Source organism: Zea mays, chromosome 5 (assembly GCF_902167145.1).
Source record: "Zea mays cultivar B73 chromosome 5, Zm-B73-REFERENCE-NAM-5.0, whole genome shotgun sequence".
In the NCBI taxonomy this organism is placed as follows: Eukaryota; Viridiplantae; Streptophyta; class Magnoliopsida; order Poales; family Poaceae; genus Zea; species Zea mays.
This window is the reverse complement of record NC_050100.1, coordinates 177114145-177135128: the sequence shown is the minus strand read 5'-3', so window position 1 is coordinate 177135128 and position 20984 is coordinate 177114145. Positions and strand designations below refer to the sequence as shown.

At 42.3% G+C, this 20984-nt stretch overlaps 3 protein-coding genes across 5 annotated transcripts; 2 read left to right on the top strand and 1 right to left on the bottom strand.

Annotated features, from left to right (window-relative positions):
- Positions 1-1258: 1258 nt before the first annotated feature.
- LOC100857066 (uncharacterized) lies at positions 1259-7689 on the top strand. 2 transcript variants are annotated; one of them, NR_182137.1, is made up of 9 exons: positions 1259-1724; positions 2351-2509; positions 2619-2753; positions 2883-3041; positions 3863-3955; positions 5132-5248; positions 5923-5971; positions 6166-6392; positions 6491-7689. NR_182137.1 is itself a non-coding variant. In NM_001254923.2 (9 exons), exons 1-9 carry the CDS (start codon positions 1356-1358, stop codon positions 7422-7424), a joined length of 2268 nt encoding a protein of 755 aa, NP_001241852.1. In that variant the 5' UTR covers positions 1259-1355; the 3' UTR covers positions 7425-7689. The 2 variants fall into 2 exon arrangements, 1 of the variants encoding a protein (NP_001241852.1); NM_001254923.2 differs by having other exon boundaries at positions 5923-5997.
- Positions 7690-8233: 544 nt separating this feature from the next.
- On the bottom strand, positions 8234-15086 carry LOC100285176 (uncharacterized). 2 transcript variants are annotated; one of them, NM_001158070.2, is made up of 10 exons: positions 14835-14980; positions 13937-14100; positions 11810-11921; positions 11072-11262; positions 10870-10964; positions 10389-10787; positions 9881-9989; positions 9238-9506; positions 8766-9136; positions 8234-8666 (listed from the first exon to the last, which is right to left on the bottom strand). In NM_001158070.2, exons 2-10 carry the CDS (start codon positions 14069-14071, stop codon positions 8542-8544), a joined length of 1806 nt encoding a protein of 601 aa, NP_001151542.2. In that variant the 5' UTR covers positions 14072-14100; positions 14835-14980; the 3' UTR covers positions 8234-8541. The 2 variants fall into 2 exon arrangements, with proteins under 2 accessions (NP_001151542.2, XP_008643804.1); XM_008645582.3 differs by having other exon boundaries at positions 8292-8666; positions 13937-14095; positions 14835-15086.
- Positions 15087-15108: 22 nt separating this feature from the next.
- LOC100277072 (uncharacterized) lies at positions 15109-17647 on the top strand. The gene is made up of 5 exons (NM_001150739.2): positions 15109-15392; positions 16275-16344; positions 16476-16669; positions 16762-16934; positions 17392-17647. Exons 1-5 carry the CDS (start codon positions 15159-15161, stop codon positions 17459-17461), a joined length of 741 nt encoding a protein of 246 aa, NP_001144211.1. The 5' UTR covers positions 15109-15158; the 3' UTR covers positions 17462-17647.
- Positions 17648-20984: the final 3337 nt, after the last annotated feature.

The window sequence follows — 20984 nt, the reverse complement described above, 5'->3', positions numbered from 1 at the left end:
TGAATTACTTAAAAACGAGCGTTATTTTCTCAAACATTGTCTCAAACTGAGCTGTTCCGTGGATTCCTGGCAGCAGGCGTGGCGAGGAGGCAAACCGCGGAAAACGACGCGGTATCATCACTCCGCTTCGCAGGACAAGCACGTGTGTCGAGCAGATGCAGCTCAACGGCTAGCGAGGCACCAAAAGTCAATCGCAGAGCCACGCCCACCCAACCCAATTACCTAAGACTGTCTTCAGCGGTTACCCCTAAATTTCTTCCCCTATATCCCACTCACGTGCCACGTCAGCGTTCTCTTCCCCCTATATCTCCACCCTGTACAGCGGTTCCCCCTAAATCCTTCCCCTATACCCCACTACAACCATAAAATATCATTTTCTATACCTACTTTTCACCTCTTATCAATTTTTCATCTACTAATAATTGGAAGTGGGCCCACGTGAACAGTATTAGAGAGGGTGAGAGAGGCACCACAGAACGAGGGGGAGAGAGAAGCTGGCTAGGGGGAACATCCGCGTAGAGCGCCGGGTAGCGCGAGCCGTTGAACGTATATCGCGTGCACTGTAGCCCCCCAAATTTGGCGTGTGAGAGCGGCAGCGTTATCCGTTGAAGACAGTCTAATGATCCAGCTCCCCCCCCCCCCCCCCCCCCCCAAAAAAAAAACCCAACGCGCATGGATTGTCGCGGTCTTGATGAAGAATGAACAGCATGATAGTGGATGCACATTAGCACTTTTCGAGATGTTGCAGCGTTTTTGAGATCCTGCAACTTCATTCTGCAGCAGCTATAGCGTTTTTGAGAGGTGAAAAGCTGCAGCATTGTTGACACGATGCCCAGCTCTAATGAACACAGCCTAGCTCATGTTGCCACCAATGAGAGCCCTGTTTCTAATGGCATGTATAATTGATGTTTTGAGGTTGAGCTATGTCTTCAAGTGTGTCTAATAGAAAAATATAAAAAATTCAAGACACATATCTTAATGAAGACACTGTATTTTCTTGGTTCTATGATCGAGACATAGAACTGATTGTTTGGTCAATTTAATTTATCAAACGCTCTAATTGATATAATAAATATAATAAGACATAATTTTTAGATATATCTACTGTATTATATTGTGTTTTAGCTATGTCTTACTTAGGTTTTACATGCCTGAAGGGCTGAAGGCCCAACTGGGTCCAACCTCTCTGTTCGGCAAACAGAGGGCTCATTTGTTCTCATTGGAAAAAAAGGTCCAGCTGAAGAAAGGCGAGAAGCCCAGGCCCACTTGTACGCGACTCGCCAACGCCTTTTCCCCCGGGCCGCTGCGATCGCGCCCTACCGGGAGACCGGCGACGGCGAATCGACGAGCTCGCCATGTCGGCCTTAGCGGCGGGCGGTGGCGCCGCCGCCGATGGTGCCCCGGAGGCGACAGCGGCGCCGACAAGGAGGGAGAAGCGGAGGGAGCGGAAGAAGGAGCGCCGCCGGAGGGCGCGGAGGCAGGCCGCGGCGCGCGCTCGTGCGGCGGTCGAGGCGGAGGCACCCGCGGTCGACCCCGAGGAGGAGCGCCGACTCCTTGAGATCCAGGAGGCCGAGGCGGCTGCTGAGTCCGAGCGTGCGCTCCGCGCCTTCGAGGACGCCGAGCGCCGGTGGCTCGAGGCCGCCGCTGCCCGCGCCGCAGAGAAGGCCGCGGCTGCTGCGGCCGAAGAGGATGCAAGGGCTGCGGAGGCTTCCGCTCGAAACAAGGTTATCTCTCCCCGCCATTTCGCAGCTCCTTTAACTGAAAAGTATTAGCCATTTGACAATCCATGTATCCCTTTTCTGCTGCTGGGACGAGCTTGATGGGCTAGTCATTGTTAGTAAGTAGGATGCCAGTTTCTATAGTCACCAATCACCTATGTATTTTAGAAGTCAACAGACTCTTATTCTTCATTTTGATGTATATATATTTTTGGTAGCTTAATCCATCTGTTGAATCCTCTCTGTCAGCAGTGTAATGCATGCTCACATTTTGCACATGTCAATTCTTTATGTAAGTAGCGGAACTCTTATACTCTAATATGACACTAGGAGTTGGGACAATTTTCTGCTCACACAACACACAATGCCATCCCAACCTGAGGGTTTGGGTTACATGTTTATAGCTGCTGGGCAGCCAAGCATATGCTGAGATGCTGTCTAAAATGCTGTCCTAGATGTCGTCTAGTTTAAGATGTCCTAGATATCCTATAGTCTAAGATGCTGTCCTCCACAAAATGACCACCACAAAGAGTTATTCCATCACTTTAAATTCACTAGTTCATGTTTTCAAAAATAAGTTGTAGAAACATTCTAAAATAGTGATCTGGTTACAATTAACTTCCCTCTTGCAGCCTAAAGATGGCCAAGGAAACCAGTCAGAAGAAGATAGTGAATGGGAATATGTTGAAGATGGTCCAGCAGAAATTATATGGAAAGGAAATGAGATCATTGTGAAGAAGAAAAAGGTTAAAGTACCAAAGGGGTCCAAGGAAAAGCTGCAAATTCAGGAGGTCACATTCTATTTGTTATAAATTTCTGTTGGTTCTATTCCTTATGGCTGCTTGTGGGGCAATTTTTTTGAACATACTGCCGATAAAGGTTACTCTAAATGTCTTGTAGGAAGATAGACCTACATCAAATCCGCTCCCACCACAGTCTGTTGCTTTGGCTGCTCATAGGAGAGAACCTTCTTTGTCTGCTCAAGAAGTACTTGACAAAGTTGCTCAAGAGACTCCGAATTTTGGAACAGAACAGGCATGCTCCATTGTTCTCTATCTATTAGGACAGAAATGCCCTATATATTTATTCTGTTACAACAGAAATAAAATACAACTTGTTCTCTACTTAACATTTTACCTTTTTCTGTTTCTTTTATTTCTTTAGGATAAGGCCCATTGTCCATTTCATCTCAAGACAGGGGCTTGTCGCTTTGGATTGCGCTGCAGCAGAGTTCACTTTTACCCTGATAAATCAATCACATTGCTAATGAAAAACATGTATAACGGTCCAGGCCTTGCTTTGGAGCAAGATGAAGGGCTTGAGGTTTGTTAGAGGAAATTCTCTAATGCATAACTTTGTATCCTTAAACTACTGTTTATTTACGTTTAAGGATGCTCAATTTTGGTTTCATGGGCAGTGCCATTTTAAGTTGTGATAGTTTAATACTAAAGCAAGCTCATGTCAAAATAACAAGTATTCCACTTTAAGCTTGTAAGCCTTTATAAGAAGACATGAGTATAAATAACTGACTACTTGGAACTATTTGAATTTTTTTAATCTACTGCTCAAGATAACTCTTACCCCAAGTTTTCCTTGGCTACTATCAGACTCGCGACAGATTGCATGTTCTTTCGTGTTATCTTCAGAACTTCGACTTGAGGCATACAGTGATCAGACCAGTTGATTTCACTTGATTGAGGACGTCTTGAACTTTGATCTGCTAATGTATCCTAAATTATCATGGTCTTGCTGATGTTGCTGAGCTTTTTGATGTTTTCTATTGCTATTAGAAATGTGCCCAATATTTGAAATCGGTACATGTATTGGGTATCATTTATCAAGTAGATCCTTGACAATTTTGATAATATTCGGGAAATTTTAAATGTTGAACCGTTGAGGAGTATTTCTTTTATTGGACGTCTTTGGTGACCATTAGGGTGACAGGTGAATCTATTTTGATCCTCTGTGAAAACAAGAATTCTGTTTGTGAAGTAGAGCTAAATAGACCCTCTACTTTTGGTTCACTCTTTCCCCTTTTTTGTTTCCTATTCCTACTATTAGTGCTAATAGTAATTGCAATAAGGCGTTTGTTTTCTTCAATAGTTTGAACACAGACTAATAAGTTATTCCTTAACATTTTCCAGTTCACAGATGAAGAGATTGAACAAAGCTATGAAGAATTTTATGAAGATGTACATACAGAATTTCTGAAATTTGGTGAACTTGTGAATTTCAAGGTTCTTTGTGCCTCCTTTTGTCCTGAACAACATGATTCCCTAAGCCAATGCTTCACTTACTGCTGTATTCATTATATTCAATTGTCTAGCCGAGTTGGTTAGTTGGTTTGAGTAGCACTCCATAGGTCCTAAGTTCGAATTCCAGTGGGAGCGAATTTTAGGCTGAGGTTAAAAAAGGTCACTCGTTGGTTCCCCTGGTTGTGTGCACACGAGATGGACTGACCTATCACCTATAGGGGGCGGATCCTCGTGTACGGGCTGTGAGGGCTCAAAGCACGAGTAAAGATTCGGCCTATAGGGGGCGAACCCTCACGTTGCACGGGGGGCCAGCTTTCGTGACCTTTCTCGGTTGGAACTCCGATTGAGCTTCTTTTAATATAATACCGTGGGGATGGTCTTTCCCCTATCGGCCGAGTTTACTACGCATGATTGTTGCTCTAAATTCTAAAAGGATTATGATATCTTCTTAGGGTCGTGGTTGCCTTAGTGAGAGAGAGTTGGAGAATTAGCTTACAATTAAATTGATCATGGTTTATCGGTATTTCTTAAGCTCTACATGAGGAGACTGGTTCACTTTAGTAGTCCACTGCTATTGCATACTAGAATATGTCCAAACTTCTGAAGACTTAGGGGGCATTTGGTTCCCTAGCTAGTTTTCCTTACCTTGCTATGCTAGGCTAGAGAACCTTTGCTAGGCAAGGTGAGCAGATTTTGCTTTCTGACCACAGCACGGTAAATCCTTGGCAGCACAGACCTCAAGATAGGCTTACCAACTATTCAAATGCATGTCCCTGTTCTGCATTGTCTCTCAGCAAGGCTAAACAGTCCCTGGTAAAGAATTCAAACGCAAACTTAGTCTTAGCTAAGCATTTTAACCTCACCTCGCTATTCGCATATATGATTGACTGTTAGACCTCTTTCTATTTTTATCTTTCTACTTACTAGAATGCACACCACTTGTTACTATGGGCGAAGTTAAATTTTGACACAAATTTGAAATAGAAGGGCTGCAGAGTATTAGCCACTCAGTTGTTAGCGCTGTGAATCAGATAGGCACCTCTAAACGATTGTTCCCCGTGGGAGTTGAAACACTGTTTTGCAATTTTCATAAATTTAGGCTTATGTACAATTTTTCATCCGATAGAATTATCGAAATGATTCCAGTTAATATGTTAGGTATGTAGAAATGGGTCTTTCCATCTTCGAGGGAATGTTTATGTGCACTATAAATCGTTGGATTCAGCTCTTCTTGCCTACAGCAGCATGAATGGACGCTATTTTGCTGGAAAACAGGTAATCACTCTATTTCCTTCCTCAAGTATTATGTGAGGATAATTGTTATAGCTTAAGGGAGAAAGTACAAATTACTACTCTGAAATTTGTCTGGCTGGATAAACCCCCTAGAATATTATATTTTATTTCCCAAGCTATTTCAGTTGGTTCAATCTACTCCTTTATAAAGTTTGTGTACTAAGTTGAGTTTTAAGTTATGTTAAAAAAGTTACGTCCGGTATCACCCCACAAAATTGCACTCCCTCCTTTAAAAATTATAAGACATTTTAGCTTTTTCTATATATGTAGTTTTCACTATGCATTTAGCTATACATTATATTTAAATACATAGTAAAAACAATGTATCTAGAGAAGCCAAAATGCCTTATAATTTGGAAGAGGGAATAAGTTGTAAGTCAGCTTGTACATGGAGAAACAAAAAAAATGTGGATCTTATTGAGGGGTAGATTGGACCAACCGTATTTTTTGGGTGTGTGTGGGAGTGGGTGTTATGTGGACACATGGCTTACTTGAGGAGAGTAATTTGGACTTTACCCTAGGTTAATAGCATCATTTACTAATCCTTGCTTAACTCACAGAATCCTGCACCCTTACATACTGTTGTATGTTGTGTTAAATTAATACACATGCTACTGTTTGCATAACCTGAACCTAGATTTTTCCTGTGCGTTTAGATAACATGTGAATTTGTTGCTGTGACAAGATGGAAGGCGGCCATATGCGGTGAGTACATGAGGTCAAGATACAAGGTACTTGGGTTGTAGCTTTGTCCCCTTAATCAATTTAGTCTGATTTCATGACAGATATGAATTTTGTTTGAAGTGTTGGTATTTGTTAGAGGATAATATTCTCTAAATTTGAGAATTAGGCTCAGAACTGTTAATATGATCTGCATTTTTTGTCACCCTCTTTCACAGACATGTTCACATGGAGTTGCTTGTAATTTTATTCACTGCTTCCGCAATCCTGGAGGAGATTATGAGTGGGCTGATTGGGACAATCATCCTCCTAGATACTGGATTAGGAAGATGGTTGCTCTTTTTGGTCCCTCAGTTGATGAGATGAATGAAAAGGCGAGTCATACCCCAGATTTTAGAAGTTCAGTGGGCTCTGATAGGAAGAAACTTAAAATTTCCAGCAACAGGTACATCTGGACATACTAAATTATGAGTTAATGATTTTGCCTTTCAGCTTCCATTATATCTAAGATTTATGCTTAATATATTGATTCTGGTTCAACAGATATGTTTCAAGAGGATCTAGGAACGAAGATGTGCATACACGACACTCTCCTCAAGATTATTCACATTCTAAGCAAGAACGAAGTAGCCACAACATGAATTATGAGTACAGACGACATAAAAGAGATTCTTCAGCAGCAGATAAGCACCGAAGACAAGATGTTGGAGATACAAATGACAGACAATTTTCAACAATGGGAAATGACAGCAAGTCCCATAGGCATAAGCATGAAGAACGGCATAGAAGTGATCATGGTAATGGAGAAAAAGAAGATGACAGCAAAACTAGGCCTAGGAAGCACTGTTCTGTTAGGCGTGGAAGTTTGGAGGTTGGATATTCTGACTGGTCTCCAGACTTCACTGGTACAGACAACAGCAAGGGTCCTTCAGGTGAGAAGTCCACTAGCAGGTATGATGATGCCAAAGGGAGCAGGAGGGGATCATCAGAGTATTACAATCTTGAAAGACACCACTCTACAGCTCAAAAACAATCAAGAAATGAGCACAGCACTACAAGACGCAGGAGACATGACATTGAAGATTATCATGATGAAAAAAATGACGGAAGAGGGGAATCCCGAAAGCATAACCGCCATGAATCAAACGACCGGTGGGTAGCCACAAATAGTGATGTTGATTCGGATGTAGATAGATATCAGAGTTCAAGCTGTAAAGGCACTAGGTTGGGAAGGAAGGATGATGATCCAGGCATTGAAGTTCGGCATCAGAGGTCAGGTAGAAGTACGAAGGATGACAAGAGAAGGAAACATCACAGTGGAAACAGGTGGCACAGCGGCACTGAAGAGGGTACCTCAGATTCAAGCGGTGGAGATTTGAGCTCTGATTCGTGGAGTGGTAGATCGAGAAACAGTGAGAACTTTTCAGCACACAGGTCAAAGAGGAAGCGAAGTCGGAGCAAGGAGTCTGGTTATTAGTTGTAAATAGTTAGCCTCTTTTTGGAGCACATGAATTCGTAGGAATCGTGCAGAAATTTTACAGGAATCGGTTTAACTTCGCACGAAAAATTTCCCGCACTCCAAACATGCGGTAGTGGCTTCTTGATATTCTACTGTATGCTTTCACCGTTTCGCTTACAAGTTCTGTTACTGTACACTGCGGTAGTGCGGTTCATAGCATTGCTCAATTCCGGACCCGTTCTCAAGCGTCTGGCTATGTTAATACAGGTATTATTTCCGTGCTATACCTTTCAGAATTTTGATCTCGATGAATAACCTCACTGATAAATGGATGGTCAGATTCTCTTTGGTTTGTCTACCGGCAGCACGCAGCAGCTGTCCTAGATCGTGAGCTTAAGTAACCTTAAGGGTTTGTTCGGTTATTTTCAATCCATATAGATATAGATTGGAGTAGATTGAGGTGACATTCAGTTTTCAGGGAACGGAGACCTGAAACAATTCCTAGCTGAAACAATTCCTAGTTGAATCTCTTCTCTAAATTAATTTAAGTTTTAATTAGCTGGAATGATTCTAAGCCTATTCCTGGACAAACGAACAAGCCCTGATTGAAAGAGATTTTAACTTACTAGAGATTACAAGATTGAAACCCTATCAATTCCCTTCAATTCATATGGATTGGGATATAACCGAACATGGCCTAAGCTGATCTAGACTGTCTAATATGGGAGTTTGATCTAGTGGTCAGCAATTTGGCCGAAACTATAGCGGTATGATTTGCGGGTACTGTACATCACGAGTGTTACTAATGATGCTAACATATCATGGATCAGTCGCACGAACTACAAATTGTTATCTTTATAAGATGACAGACTGGACATGAAAAGCTGCAGCACCAAAAGCATGAGGAAACCTCATTATCCATCCTGTAACCATATTTCTTCAGTAAGCACAATAGCATTTTCCATCAACCAAAGGCAGGAACGAAAACAAATATCGTAAGGTACTCGTAGATCAACAATGTCGTAATATTGCTCAGACATGTGATGACAAAAAGTATCATGAAACAATCCTGGGATCATTTCGTAGACCATCCAAGCGCTCCAACACCTAAACGGACATGATCAGCCCCCACTTCCTACCTCTTTGTTTTGTCATAAACCTCGATGTATCTTTTAGGAACATCGTAATGGTCGACAAGGTGTTTAGCAAGGTCATCAATCACTCCACCTTGTACCAAGACCTCGTACTGCCCTTTCTTACCTGAAATGGTCGTGTGGAGTGGATGTAATGTATTTCCTTCACACTATAACTAGTCTGCTCAAGGACAGAAGATACAACAAGGGATGTAGGCCAAGTTACCTGGAAGCTCTGCTGTGGTGGTGCTGCAAGCAAATTTTTTCTGGAGCTCAGAAGCCAATGAATCAGGATCCATCAGGAAACACTCGAGCCCAGAAAGCCGAGTCATCTTCTTGTTGCCCTGTCTTCTTTCTGTCATGATCTGGATAGTTCTTATGGCACCCTTGCGTATGACCTCCTGAGTTCCTCTCGATACCTTGTGGTGAACTTGCATGCGGTTTAAGAATGCTGAACCTAAGTCTTTCTTGTGGATTTCAGTTGGGTATGCCGAGCCCTTTTTGATAGCCCCTTTGTACAATGCATCACATAATGTAACATCAAGAATCACCTTGGCCCTGTCTGTAGGTTTAACCAATTTTTCCTTTTCGACGTACCTAATTCACAGAAGAAGAAAAAATTATATCAATGTGAATAAACGGTACACCTTACATTTACCACAAAAGAATCAGCCACTTTGTCCAACAATGACACACACCTGAAGACTATATCTGAAGCCTCTGGTGCACTGTAATACTTCTCCATGTCAGCTTCGACAGCCACAAATATGGGTTTAACATGAGAACTTGGCTTATAAATCTCTGCAACCTCCAATTGCTTAGTGACACTACTTTCAGCAACATCCTTTTCGTGTTCAACAAGCTCCTGTACCCTCTTTTCCGGTCTAAAGGCCATGTAGTCTGGATGCTTGTGATTGATAGCAAGCAATACAACTTCCTTCTTATATTTGTCCTCCTTTGCTGAAATCTGCAAAACATATAGCGGGAGGCCTTGTTCAGACATTTGAGTTAAGGAATGCGAAAATTTATTCTGATTTTTTTCTTTTTTGAAATTGGGCCTTGAAGATTCAATACAATTTCAAATTCATTAGATTAGGCCCTGAACCATATCGTTGAGTTATCATGTTAGACATATATAAACTATTAAAAATAGCAATATGCAAGTAACAAAGCTATGGGCAGTTTAAGTGTCCTTCCAACTTTGTAGTTTTATGGATACATTAAGACGAACTTCTTTGAAATGCTTAGAAAAAATTAAGACAAAAAACTAGTACATGTAGTCCAGAACTGGACTAAGTCGAATATATCATAAATTATGCATACGAAAAATAGCAGTCTTACAAGGCCAGATGAAGATTTTGATTGTAACCACTTCGACAACTTTTTGTGTGATGACTTTTTTATATCAATAGTAACACCAGGAGGTCTGTTCGGTAGTATGTGATTTGCCCTGCACAGAATAATATACAGACAATAGACTTAAGCCCAAGTCACGAAAAAAGGTAGAACGTGTGAGCTATAAGTTTTTGAACATTTGAATATTTCGTTAAAGTCAGCCAGGCTAGTGGTCCAAATGTTTTATTAACAACGCTGATTACTTCGGCAAAAAGGGAAAATAAGTAGTGCTACAGCTTGGCAAACAAAGAAAGAAACATAAATTCCATTTATTGTGGAGAAGAACATGTTTCCATGTACGTAATCGAAAGCCTAAAATATGTCCTGGAGAAAAACAGATGAACCCAATGGAAGTTAGATATATAAGCGCCAGCTGCTTGATTGCAATAACTTATATAGAAATAAATAGAATAAACACAAATGTGAAAAAAATGGGTTAAAGCAGAAAATCTACCATAGTGTACTTCCTGGCATTGGAAGATCTTTTTCTTTTATGCTTGTGTATAGCGCTTGCAGAAGGCATTTGTCCAAGAGAGAATCAATTTCCTCAGTTCTCAAATTATGATGTTCCATTTCAACAGGTGCTTGTTCAGTAGTTTTATCTTCGGGAAGTTTTAGTTCGTTAACAACATCAGTTATCTCTTCCACTGCTTCAATCTGGATGCCAGGATTTGTACCATGATTGTCTGAAATATCGACTCCTGCATCTTCAGCCGAAACACTACCATCATTCGTGACTTCAGGTTCTTCAGCAGAATCAGGAGCCTGAGATGTTGAAACAGGATTAGGATCTTCAACAACAATGTCATCAAAAAATCCTTCATTAGGGACATAACAACCATCAGCCGAATCCCTGCAAACAGTATTAGACTAGTTAATTTCCTGAGAAATGGCTAAAGTTGTTTGTATACCAGCCCTGGTCAGTATACACTTGCCATAACATATCCCTGTAGTAATGTAAAATCTTTAAAGCCTTGCCACGTAGTCCTGCCTTCAAAGCTTCAGTACTACTCATAGTTGTGCTCCCAACCTGTGTAATGCATAATGGTAAAAAACCGTATATCTGAACATGCTGATAGAGCTTTACCAGTTAAAACTCTGGACAAAATCAGTTACAAGAAAATATGAAAAACTTACCGCAATTGCAGCAGGGTTACCAGGAACTTTTACTGCCCATGGTTGGCCAGCTTCAAAAGATGGAAACCCTTCTGGAGGTATGCTGATACCAGGAAACATCAGATCAGCGCCACCAATCACGAAACGTGAAACCTCACCACCTTTAAGCGTAAAAGCTGGCAACAGATGGGGGACCTTCCAAAGCGCATAAACTGCAATATTTGCAGCAGAGAAACCATACCCAATTCATTTCCAATGCCCAACAACTGTTGATTAGTAAGTGAAAACCTATAAAACAGTCAAAATGCAAGGACTTTGTAGATAAAATCTTAGCTCTATAAACTCATGCGATGCGTAATGGAAGTGATTCCTTTTATACTATTATGGACAGTATCTTCGATAATTCATTGTGGTTATCATCAGCTAAGCTAGGTTTAAGTAGTTAACTTATTTTTAATATAAGAAACAAAACCAGTAAGTTATACATACAAAATAAGAGTAGATGATAACAAAATTACAGTAAATCAAGCACCTGATTTGATAATAAGAAATCAAAATAATGATGACTGTACTCAATAACAGGAAGCAGAGGCTTCTGTTTGTTCTCTGCTCCCTTTCTTTTATGTGCATACTCAACTAGAAACAAATAAATCTCAAAAGCAGTAGTACAATAACAAAAGTACTGTAGCACAAGTAACAAAAGTTGGATTTAATAGATGATAAGAGAAATGCGAATATGGAGGAGATGAAAAGAGAAACCTGTAGGAAACAGTTCATGACCTCTTGCGTCAGTGTTGAAAATCATTGGGAACTCTCCCTCTATGCCATATACAAGAACATGGTTCGGGTACTTAGCAACTGTTATCTCAGCCTATACAAACATCAAAGCAAGTATTACAACAAATTCAAAGCTGTGCCTCCTATGGTCGTCTCTGGGGCTGTTAGTTTTTTAAGTGTGAGTGTGAGTTGTAATGCACACCCCCTCCCGGGGTGTATCATCTTTTCGGGGAAGACTTCTTTTTCTTCTTAATGAAATGACATACAGCTCTCCGGCGTGCTTCGAGAAAAAATAACAAGTTCAAACATATAAATAAATATACAAATGATACAGAATTATGTGTAAAATTCCTATAAGTTCCTTCCATGGTAAAAAGGGGGCAGACCCAGTGTCGGAGGCTTCCACATGAGTGGGGTGGGGAAGGGATAAACCGAGGCACAAGGTTTTAAAGTAGTCCGACTAATCACAATTAGTCACGATTAGTCGGCCTTATCGCTAGAGGGAGCTCGATTAGGGTCTCCGACTCGAGTAGAGCGATTAGGAAGCGATTAGTCGTCCTAGTCGCCGACTAATCACGATTAGTCGTCTGACTAGGTATAATGGTCGACTAGTTATGCCTGTTTTGGGCCACTAATCTGGTCTCTGTTACATGGGCTGACCCACCATCTGTATAGCATAAACAATGTTTTTCCCTACTTGTACCAATACGGTACACCCATTACGCATCGCATAGTCGCGCTCGCGTATGCGCCCTTCTCCAGCGTCGCCGCCCCTTCTCCATCACCACCGCCCTGCTATGCTCTGGCGGCCCTCTGCTCGAGCGTCAGCTGCGCCCCCTCCATTGAGTGGCAGCTGCAGTCTGCAGAGGCCCCCCTCCAGCGCGCGCCTGCCCTCCTATGTTCAACCCCGACTAGGAGTCGACTAGGCTCGACTAATCGCGATTAGTCACCTTATCGGTGGTCAGGCGACTAGAGTCGACTAGCCGACTTTAAAACCTTATCGAGGCAAGCCTTCTCCTGCAAATGCGGAGAGGCTGCTTCGAACCCGCGATCTGGTGAGACAATTCTCGCCACTGCACCAAGCCTGTCCTTCCTTTCACAGTACAACTGATAAATATAGGAATAAGAAGGAATATGATAAAGAAAAAAATAAATGTTACGGGTCGAAATTTCACAAGCACACATGAACAAGTAGGCTACTATTCCTTCACTAAGCCAAGAGTTCTATTGCACAATGTATGTGCCAAGCTGATGGTGACAACCAAAACACTAACATGTACTCCTTTATTTCTTTATGTAAGGCGTATTATGATTAGAAAGTTTTTTCTTCATTTTATAGGCATGTATGGTTTCAAGGGAATCTTTAACCACTTTCTTCCTATTTTACCCTTGCTTCTTTAGTGCCCGTGTAATGATGCATGCCTGCCAATTCATTGCCTCGTCACCAACAGCTTGTATCTCCACTTCCTATACCCACCATGAGAAAGAGGATGGGGAATTCAAAAGGCTTCAGCCAATAAATGGATAGCATAAAACTGGTTTATTTTCTCCATGAATGCACAAAGTGACAGAGCGGTGGAAGATTAGGGCTAATGCAGCCTTTTCTTGTTTGCCAACCCCTTAAATTTGAATCTCCTCAATATGTGCGCTTAAGCTAAAAAGGCTAACAAAAAGGAACTGAGGGAGTCATATAATGATGATCTGTAGGGGTAGCTTGATTGCCTTTCCCCTGCCACTCGCCCTCGCCTTGCTGAGGAAGGTGGTGACTCAAATCAGCTCTTTAGAGCGAGCAAGAAAATTCCTCGTTTTCATAAATAAGAAGGTAGCTGGTGACAACGTGAAAGAACCAAACACCGTCCACTAACTTCTTACTCTGTTAGACGAGGTGAGGGTGAGCAAGGGATCAAAAGCATGTAATTCCATTAGCGTAACTTTACATGTTATTGTCCCATATTACACTAACATCAACAACAAATTCTTTAGTCCTTGTTAGTTAAGGAAGGCTGGACATGGAACTCAGTTAACATGTAAATTACTTATTTTTCCATCAGACACAGATGATGTAAATAAAAGAAAAGGGTAAATGGGGAAAACAAATGAAGTCACCACCTTGGGAGGAAGGATGGCATCAAGGTCAGCATCAGAAGCCTGTGGAAACCTTCCCTTGGCAGTTCTTCTTAGCTTCTTTTTGTCTGCCCCAGACAAGCGCTGTATGGTTTTCACATCAACAGGTTTCTTGAACATGGCTGATCAGACCCCAGGAACAAGCTGAGCTGCATATAAATGAGTTAATTATGACAACTCAATCACAAGGAAGACCATGAGGTACAGAACTGCAATTGAAAACTGAGAAACAAAATATAAATGATGAAACAATCAGCCAGCATGAAATTCATCTTTAGGAGATCAGCAAAATGTCGAAGGTGAGATTAACAAAATGTCAAAGGTGAGATGAGAAAAATGCCATTGCAGGCTCCTATTATCACACTCAACCTAATTATTGATTTTTAAAAGAAAAGCTGTGAGGGAACCTAATTATTGATTTCTATCAATAAATCTGCTAAAGCCCCAAACTACAGAATACTTAGTAGTTAGCGCCTACATGACACAATTCGTCCAATTGTAATTACACGAATTACTTCACGAACCCGATCGTTCCATATCCTCCTTTTAGACAAGAATGTCCAGCTCGTTAAAAATGAAAAGGATTCCTTTCAATCAGGCCGCGCATAAATTAGGAGCAAAATTGCTAAGCCCTTACAGGGGGGAACAACCCTACTTTCTCTCTGATAGTAACATGTTTTTCGAGCACAAGAACCCAACAAGTGATAAGAGACAGCAACGCATCACAGGCCAATCCGAGGACTACGAGTACAACAAGCCTAACGATCGAGTAAGAAAGGACATAGTTCTCCACCGTATCCGGGAGGGCTAACGAGCCGAGGGATCACAAATTATGGACTAGCCAACCAAGGATGGGGTTAGCGCTAGAGATAGGGTTACTTACCCCGCCGACGGTGAGGTCGGAGGCGGCGGGAGGGATCGGGCAGGTTCTCCACACACTTTCGGACGCTGCTCCAGAAGACGGCGCTGTGTGCACAGGTGGGTGGGTACGTGTGCGTGTCCCTGCGAGGAGAGTCGAGACCGTGAGGTCGATGGGCCGGGACCCTCCTCTCAGGCTTTACTATGGGCCCATCTTCCCTTTTAATCAAGGCTTTACTCCATGGGCCGATTTCACAAGAAACATTGAGAACAACGAGCTGCCCTCTCTGCCTGCAGCCACACGCACTGGAATCATCGTGCGGCGCAGCGAGCGAGAGGAGTGGAGAGGATGACGGCGCCCAAGCCTGGCGGGGGAGCGGCGGCCGCGGCGAGGGCGGCGGCGGCGGGGCCCAGGACGGTGCTCATCACGGGGGTCAGCAGGGGGCTGGGCCGGGCCCTGGCGCTCGAGCTCGCGCGTCGCGGGCACTCGGTGGTCGGCTGCGGCCGCTCCGCCGAGCACCTCCGCTCCCTTGAGGAAGAGATCACGTCGCCATCGCGCCACTTCTTCACCGTCGCCGACGTTGTAAGGTTCCGGTGCTCGTTCAAGTACTAATAGGAATTTTGCTTCGCAGTTGCTGCGCTGCTTTTCTAGTTATTTCCATTTTCAGTGCTCACTTTCGTTTGGGTTTCCCAACCGCTGCACTTGGTTGAACTTTATGCTTTCAAAGCCCACTGCTAGTGTATTGATGAACGAAATCTCAATTACTCCCACTAGGCTGTAGGTTAGTGCTGCTGTATATGCATCCTATGCTCAGAACCTTGGATGGGTATTTTACAGATTGGTAGACTTTGTTGTTTGACTGGTAGCTTGATCACCTGAGTGTCCATGCGTCTTGAACTCATAAGTTAATGCTGGTAACTGTGTATGATAATACTTGATGTTCAAGGAAATCTTTATGCTTACATTTTTGCAGTGTTATGCATACAGTAGCCATTGGGGGTTAATTATCGTCTCCGACTACAGTTTATGCATGAGTTGCTGGAGCATTCTCCACATTGAAGAACTGGTTTCCACCTTAGGCTTTGTTTGAGTACTCTAGTATTGACCCTAATCCACGTGTGTTGAGGTGGATTGGGGTGTAAATTAGTTTAAGTTCCACCCCAATCCACCTCAATACATGTGGATTGAGCTCAATACTAGGGTACCCAAAGTAGGCCTTACTAGGGATGTGGAGAGGGGTATTGTAGTCTAGAGTTCCCACCAAACGTTTTTAAAATTTGACCATAGATGCATAAAGATAGTACATTGATGACATAAGGTTGTTGCTAAGTGTTGGACAATAGTGAGATGATAATAGAATTACATTTTATCAGTGACATGTTTAAATAATCTGACTGTTGTTTTTTTAAATTGTTTGCTATGTGAAAACATTTTCTCAAGCATTGTTTTATGCTTCTGCTGCAGAGGTCTGACAGCAGTGTGGCCGAGCTGGCAAAGACTGTTGTAGAAAAGAAGCAAGTTCCAGATATTATAGGTTGGTTATGCTTTGTGTCTGCATGCAGTTGAGCCATGAAGTTTATTATGGAATCACATATTTGTATGCTCATTCTGAGTATATGAGAAAAGAAGATTTCCTGGATTCTAACCGTTGAGGTATTCTGGCAGTAAACAACGCTGGTACGATAAACAAGAATAACAAGACATGGAATGTTCCAGCGGAAGATTTTGATATGGTGGTCGATACAAATATCAAGGGAACAGCAAATGTGCTTCGCCATTTTGTACCACTTATGATAGAGAAGAGACATGGGATTATAATCAATCTATCCTCTGGTTGGGGAAGATCTGCTGCTGCAGAGGTCATACAGAAAACCATCAAATGCATTATAGTTGTTTCTTTCTGATGAATCAAAATCCTCAATGCATACTAAATTGCACATTGTCATTTCAGGTTGCTCCATATTGTGCTTCGAAGTGGGCGATTGAGGGCTTGACACGCTCGTTAGCTAAAGAGCTACCTCCTGGATTGGCAGCCATTGCTCTTAGCCCTGGTGTTGTGAATACTGACATGCTTAATTCATGCTTTGGAAGCTCTGCCGCATTATATCAAACAACTGAAACATGGTAAACTTCATTGCCTTGTGTTTGTTTGACCTATTTACCTTATGTTGTTTTACTGCACATATAGATTATAAACACAGCATCCAGCTATGGCGCTATTAACTGTTCATTGACTCAGCTGGAAATAAAATCTAAACCGACGGACACTCAGGGATGGGACACTATGATTACATAACTGATGCTAACACTTTAGCATGGTCAATTAACACATAAATCACCTTACTGAATCATCCTCCCAAGATAGTTCTGACCAGGATGATTTCATTGCTATAAGCATTAGGCGTTTACTAATTAATGGGCATATAATGCATAGGGTTGTGACATACTTTGCTATGGCAAAGCATTAGCTTTGTGTGGCAAACAATCAGTATTATGTTGTTTAGACATCGAATACGATGAACATTTGGCGCTATGATCAGTTACCTGATTAATGGGTGGATGTTGCTGTTTTTTTTTTCAGGGCACCCAAGGCAGCTACAATGATACTAAGCCTTTCACTGGACGATAACGGTGCTTCCTTGACTGTATGAAGTCGTGAAATTCTGTGCTCAACTGATTGCTGATGGGTTCTCTTCATCTCTTGTAGCCTGATGTGTAGATTTTTGCGAGATTATGGTGATGTAAAATAGTAGTGATAATGCGTGTCTGCACTCTGATGTCCCTAGCTGCTGTCTGAACGTTGTTGTTTAGCATTACCTCTATGGCCTATTCATATATACTCAAATGGTGAGGACTGAGGAGTGAGGACGGTGCCGGGCGTGAGAGAGAACTATAGAAGCACGCGTTGCTTTGTTTCGGTGGTATCCCCACGCACGGCAACGCGATCCGATCTGCTGCCTTAAAGACAAAATACCTACTGCCCATAATTCCGAAAGATGAACAAGGCCGCTCGGGCGTCTCCAATTTTCGAGCTTCAAGTTAGTTGAATTAATTAATTTTAAATGTGCTAATGAATAGTATAAAAAGTAAGAGATTAGTATGGACTCTAGAGATAGTCCTACATATTTCATGAAGCGTCCTTTTTTTAAGCGCGATGTTCAAAGCTGCTTGCTTGCTATGGTCTTTCTCTTCTCCATATTTGTCATCTTTTAGGACTAGCTCGGAAACCCATTTTCTATTTTTCAAAGAAAATTAATTCTTTTTTCTTTGAGAAAATAGAAATTCTTTAGAAAAATGGACTTCCCATACTAGTCTTTAGAGTACTTACTATTTACTGTTTGAGATGACCTGAGAGTTCTATGTGTTAATTTCTAAGACTCCTGTGTTGGAAATAGTTTAGATAAGCTTCATCGTGTAAAACTTATTTCATCATATGCATTTTTCATCACCTTCTCGCTTATATACTATAATAGGTCAGCTTATTTATGCCTATAGAATTATCTTGAAATCTAGCCTAAAAAGAGTAAAAGAGGGTTGCAAAAAGGGTAGCCCGCAACGAGTGCTTTGAGTGTTACCAGCGTGGTGTGAAAAGCCGCAGGATTCAAGCAACCAAGGAGTCAAAAGAAACTCCAAGTTGAAGAAAAGATCAACCATCAAGATAATGATAATACAAGGAAGAAAGTAGAGAATAAGAAGATTAGAAGAGGAGAAAGAATAGGGCAATTAAGAATTGTCAAGATGCCAAGAAAGTGAGCTAGAATCAAGAAAAAAAATAGACGTTGCTGAGTTGCTCACATCAAATGCTTTGGATGCGAAGAAGTGAGACTTCACCTCGAGTTGTCCCAACGAGCTTGTGGAGAAGGCACAAGCATCATGAAGGAGGCAAGCTAGAAGCAGTGGCAGACTCACCGCCCGGCCACCCTGGGCAGCTGCCCAGGCTCCTCTGCCGTAAATCACTGATATGTTTATGTAATCTATGAGTAAAATACAATTTAGGATGGGTAACAACTGGACAAAGTTATATTATTCTTTCGACTTTTGTCTAGACTTTTGAAATTTTCTAGGTATGCCACTGCCTAGAAAAAGCAAAATTCGAGCAAGAATCAAGAGGCTCAACAAAGGTCCGTGAGATCAAGAGGCTCAACAATGATCAAACGAGCCGAATTCCAATGATCCCGAGCCGAATTCTATTCTACTAATAGTAATTTTGGCATATATCAATTAAGCTAATTTGGTTTTATACAAAAATATATTTGTATACTATTATTAAAAAGATATCGGAAATATTTATATACTATATTTTTACTATAGAGGATTGAGACGAAGAGTGTCAGATAAGTTACAGAGTATAAACAAATTCTACTAATGCATAAAATTATTTATCATTCTTCACCATATGAATTTAAGATAGATTTATATCTAAACTTTGGAAAGTGGTAAAATGTCAAATTCCAAACTAAATAAGTTACTTTATTGAGTAAATTCTAATTTCTCTAAAATTAAGGGATCCAAACGTCCTGTGAGTGAAAATTATTTGGTTAGAAAATAAAAATATGCTTGACGTCTAAGAGGAGATATAAGCATGTGTTGTGCGAGGCTTGAGACCCCATGCTCCCAAACTCTAGGAAGCCTCGACCTATCCAGGGTTTGGACACGCCACGTGTCTTTGACGCCCCGTGACGGCCCTAGTCAATGGGAGACTCCTCACGCCGTCACGCGCCATGTGGTCGGTCGTCCATGCCACAGTTGATAAGGAGTTAGTGTAGTCATGAGACATGTAGCATGTGTTCGATGGAATTGGTGCAACTATAATAGCATCGGCCCACTTCCTAGTCATTAGCCCTAGATAACTCAGGCGTAGCACCAACATGGCACTGCCAACATGGCACTGTGGTATCGTGCGCGGCCTACGCCACACCCTGCCACAACCTTTGTGGCAACATGGACATTACTTGTCATGGGTTATCATGTTCTAGGTCATCCGCTTCATACACCAGGATGTCTACGCCCCCGCTCAACCGTGACACTGTTAGAAAGTTAGGCATTTTTAGTTTTAATTTAATCCAGATAATCAGTGCGATATATGTGATGACATATATGTGCATGTGTGTATAACTACTCGCATAAGCAGTAAACAGCAATGAAACATGCATAAATACGAAGAACAGAGTGTACCCAGCGGAGGGACCGATGCTCAAGGCACCAGTGGCTCCATTCACACGAGACATCTCGTGTGTTTGTTCGATGTAGCCGTACGAAGTCGGTGCAGGAAGATGTACGCAGTGCAGTCCCTCGAACGGTCGCCGGGAAGAAGAACAGCAGCACGCGTCAACTTGGGAAGGCGACGAACAGCAAGCTGTAGACGATCACGCGAGCAGTTGCGAAGACGCTCCCCAAAAATCTGATCGCCCGCACACCCGTGCAAGTGTATCTCTGCGGTCGGTGATTTCGGAGGCCTGCTCTCCCACACTCTCTGTGCTCGCAGAAGATGGGACGGGAATGTGCTGTTTGCAATTCGCGTGAGACAATTCGCAACCCTGGAAGAGCCCTCCCTCTCCATTCTTATAGGCGGTCAGAAGAAGGGAGAAGGACAACGGACAGAAACGGTCGCGCATTAGAGCTGGAAACTGACGACAGTAACTGACGTCCGTTACTAGCCATAAGACAGGAAACAGACGGTTATTATGACGGTCATCACTCCAGGCAAAATGCGCAACCGTTTGAAAGGAATATTCGGACCAAGGTCCGATCTACCACGAGCCACGAGCCACGAGCCACGAGCCACGAGCCACGGCCCGGCCGGCGGCGGCGGCGGCGCGCGCGTGTGGCAGTCCTTCATCCTTTTCTCAACTTCTCAATAGATGCACCAATGGTCCACCTATTTAAGTTGATTGATTTGTCCTTTGAACTTCCAATATGGTACTAAATAATTAGTACACCATAGCATTAAAGTGGGCCATTAGCATTGACTATTATTGAATATTAATTTGGGCCAAGCCCACATTAATCCAACAATCCCCACCAAATGATAAGTCACACAAAAAGCTCTCATCATCTCAAACGTTTGATATACTGGTGTTTCGATGGAGACTGTTAAGTTGAACATCCACCTAGAACTTAGACTACACTTGACCACAACTGCACAATGGACTAAGCCTTGAATTGGCAGTTTTG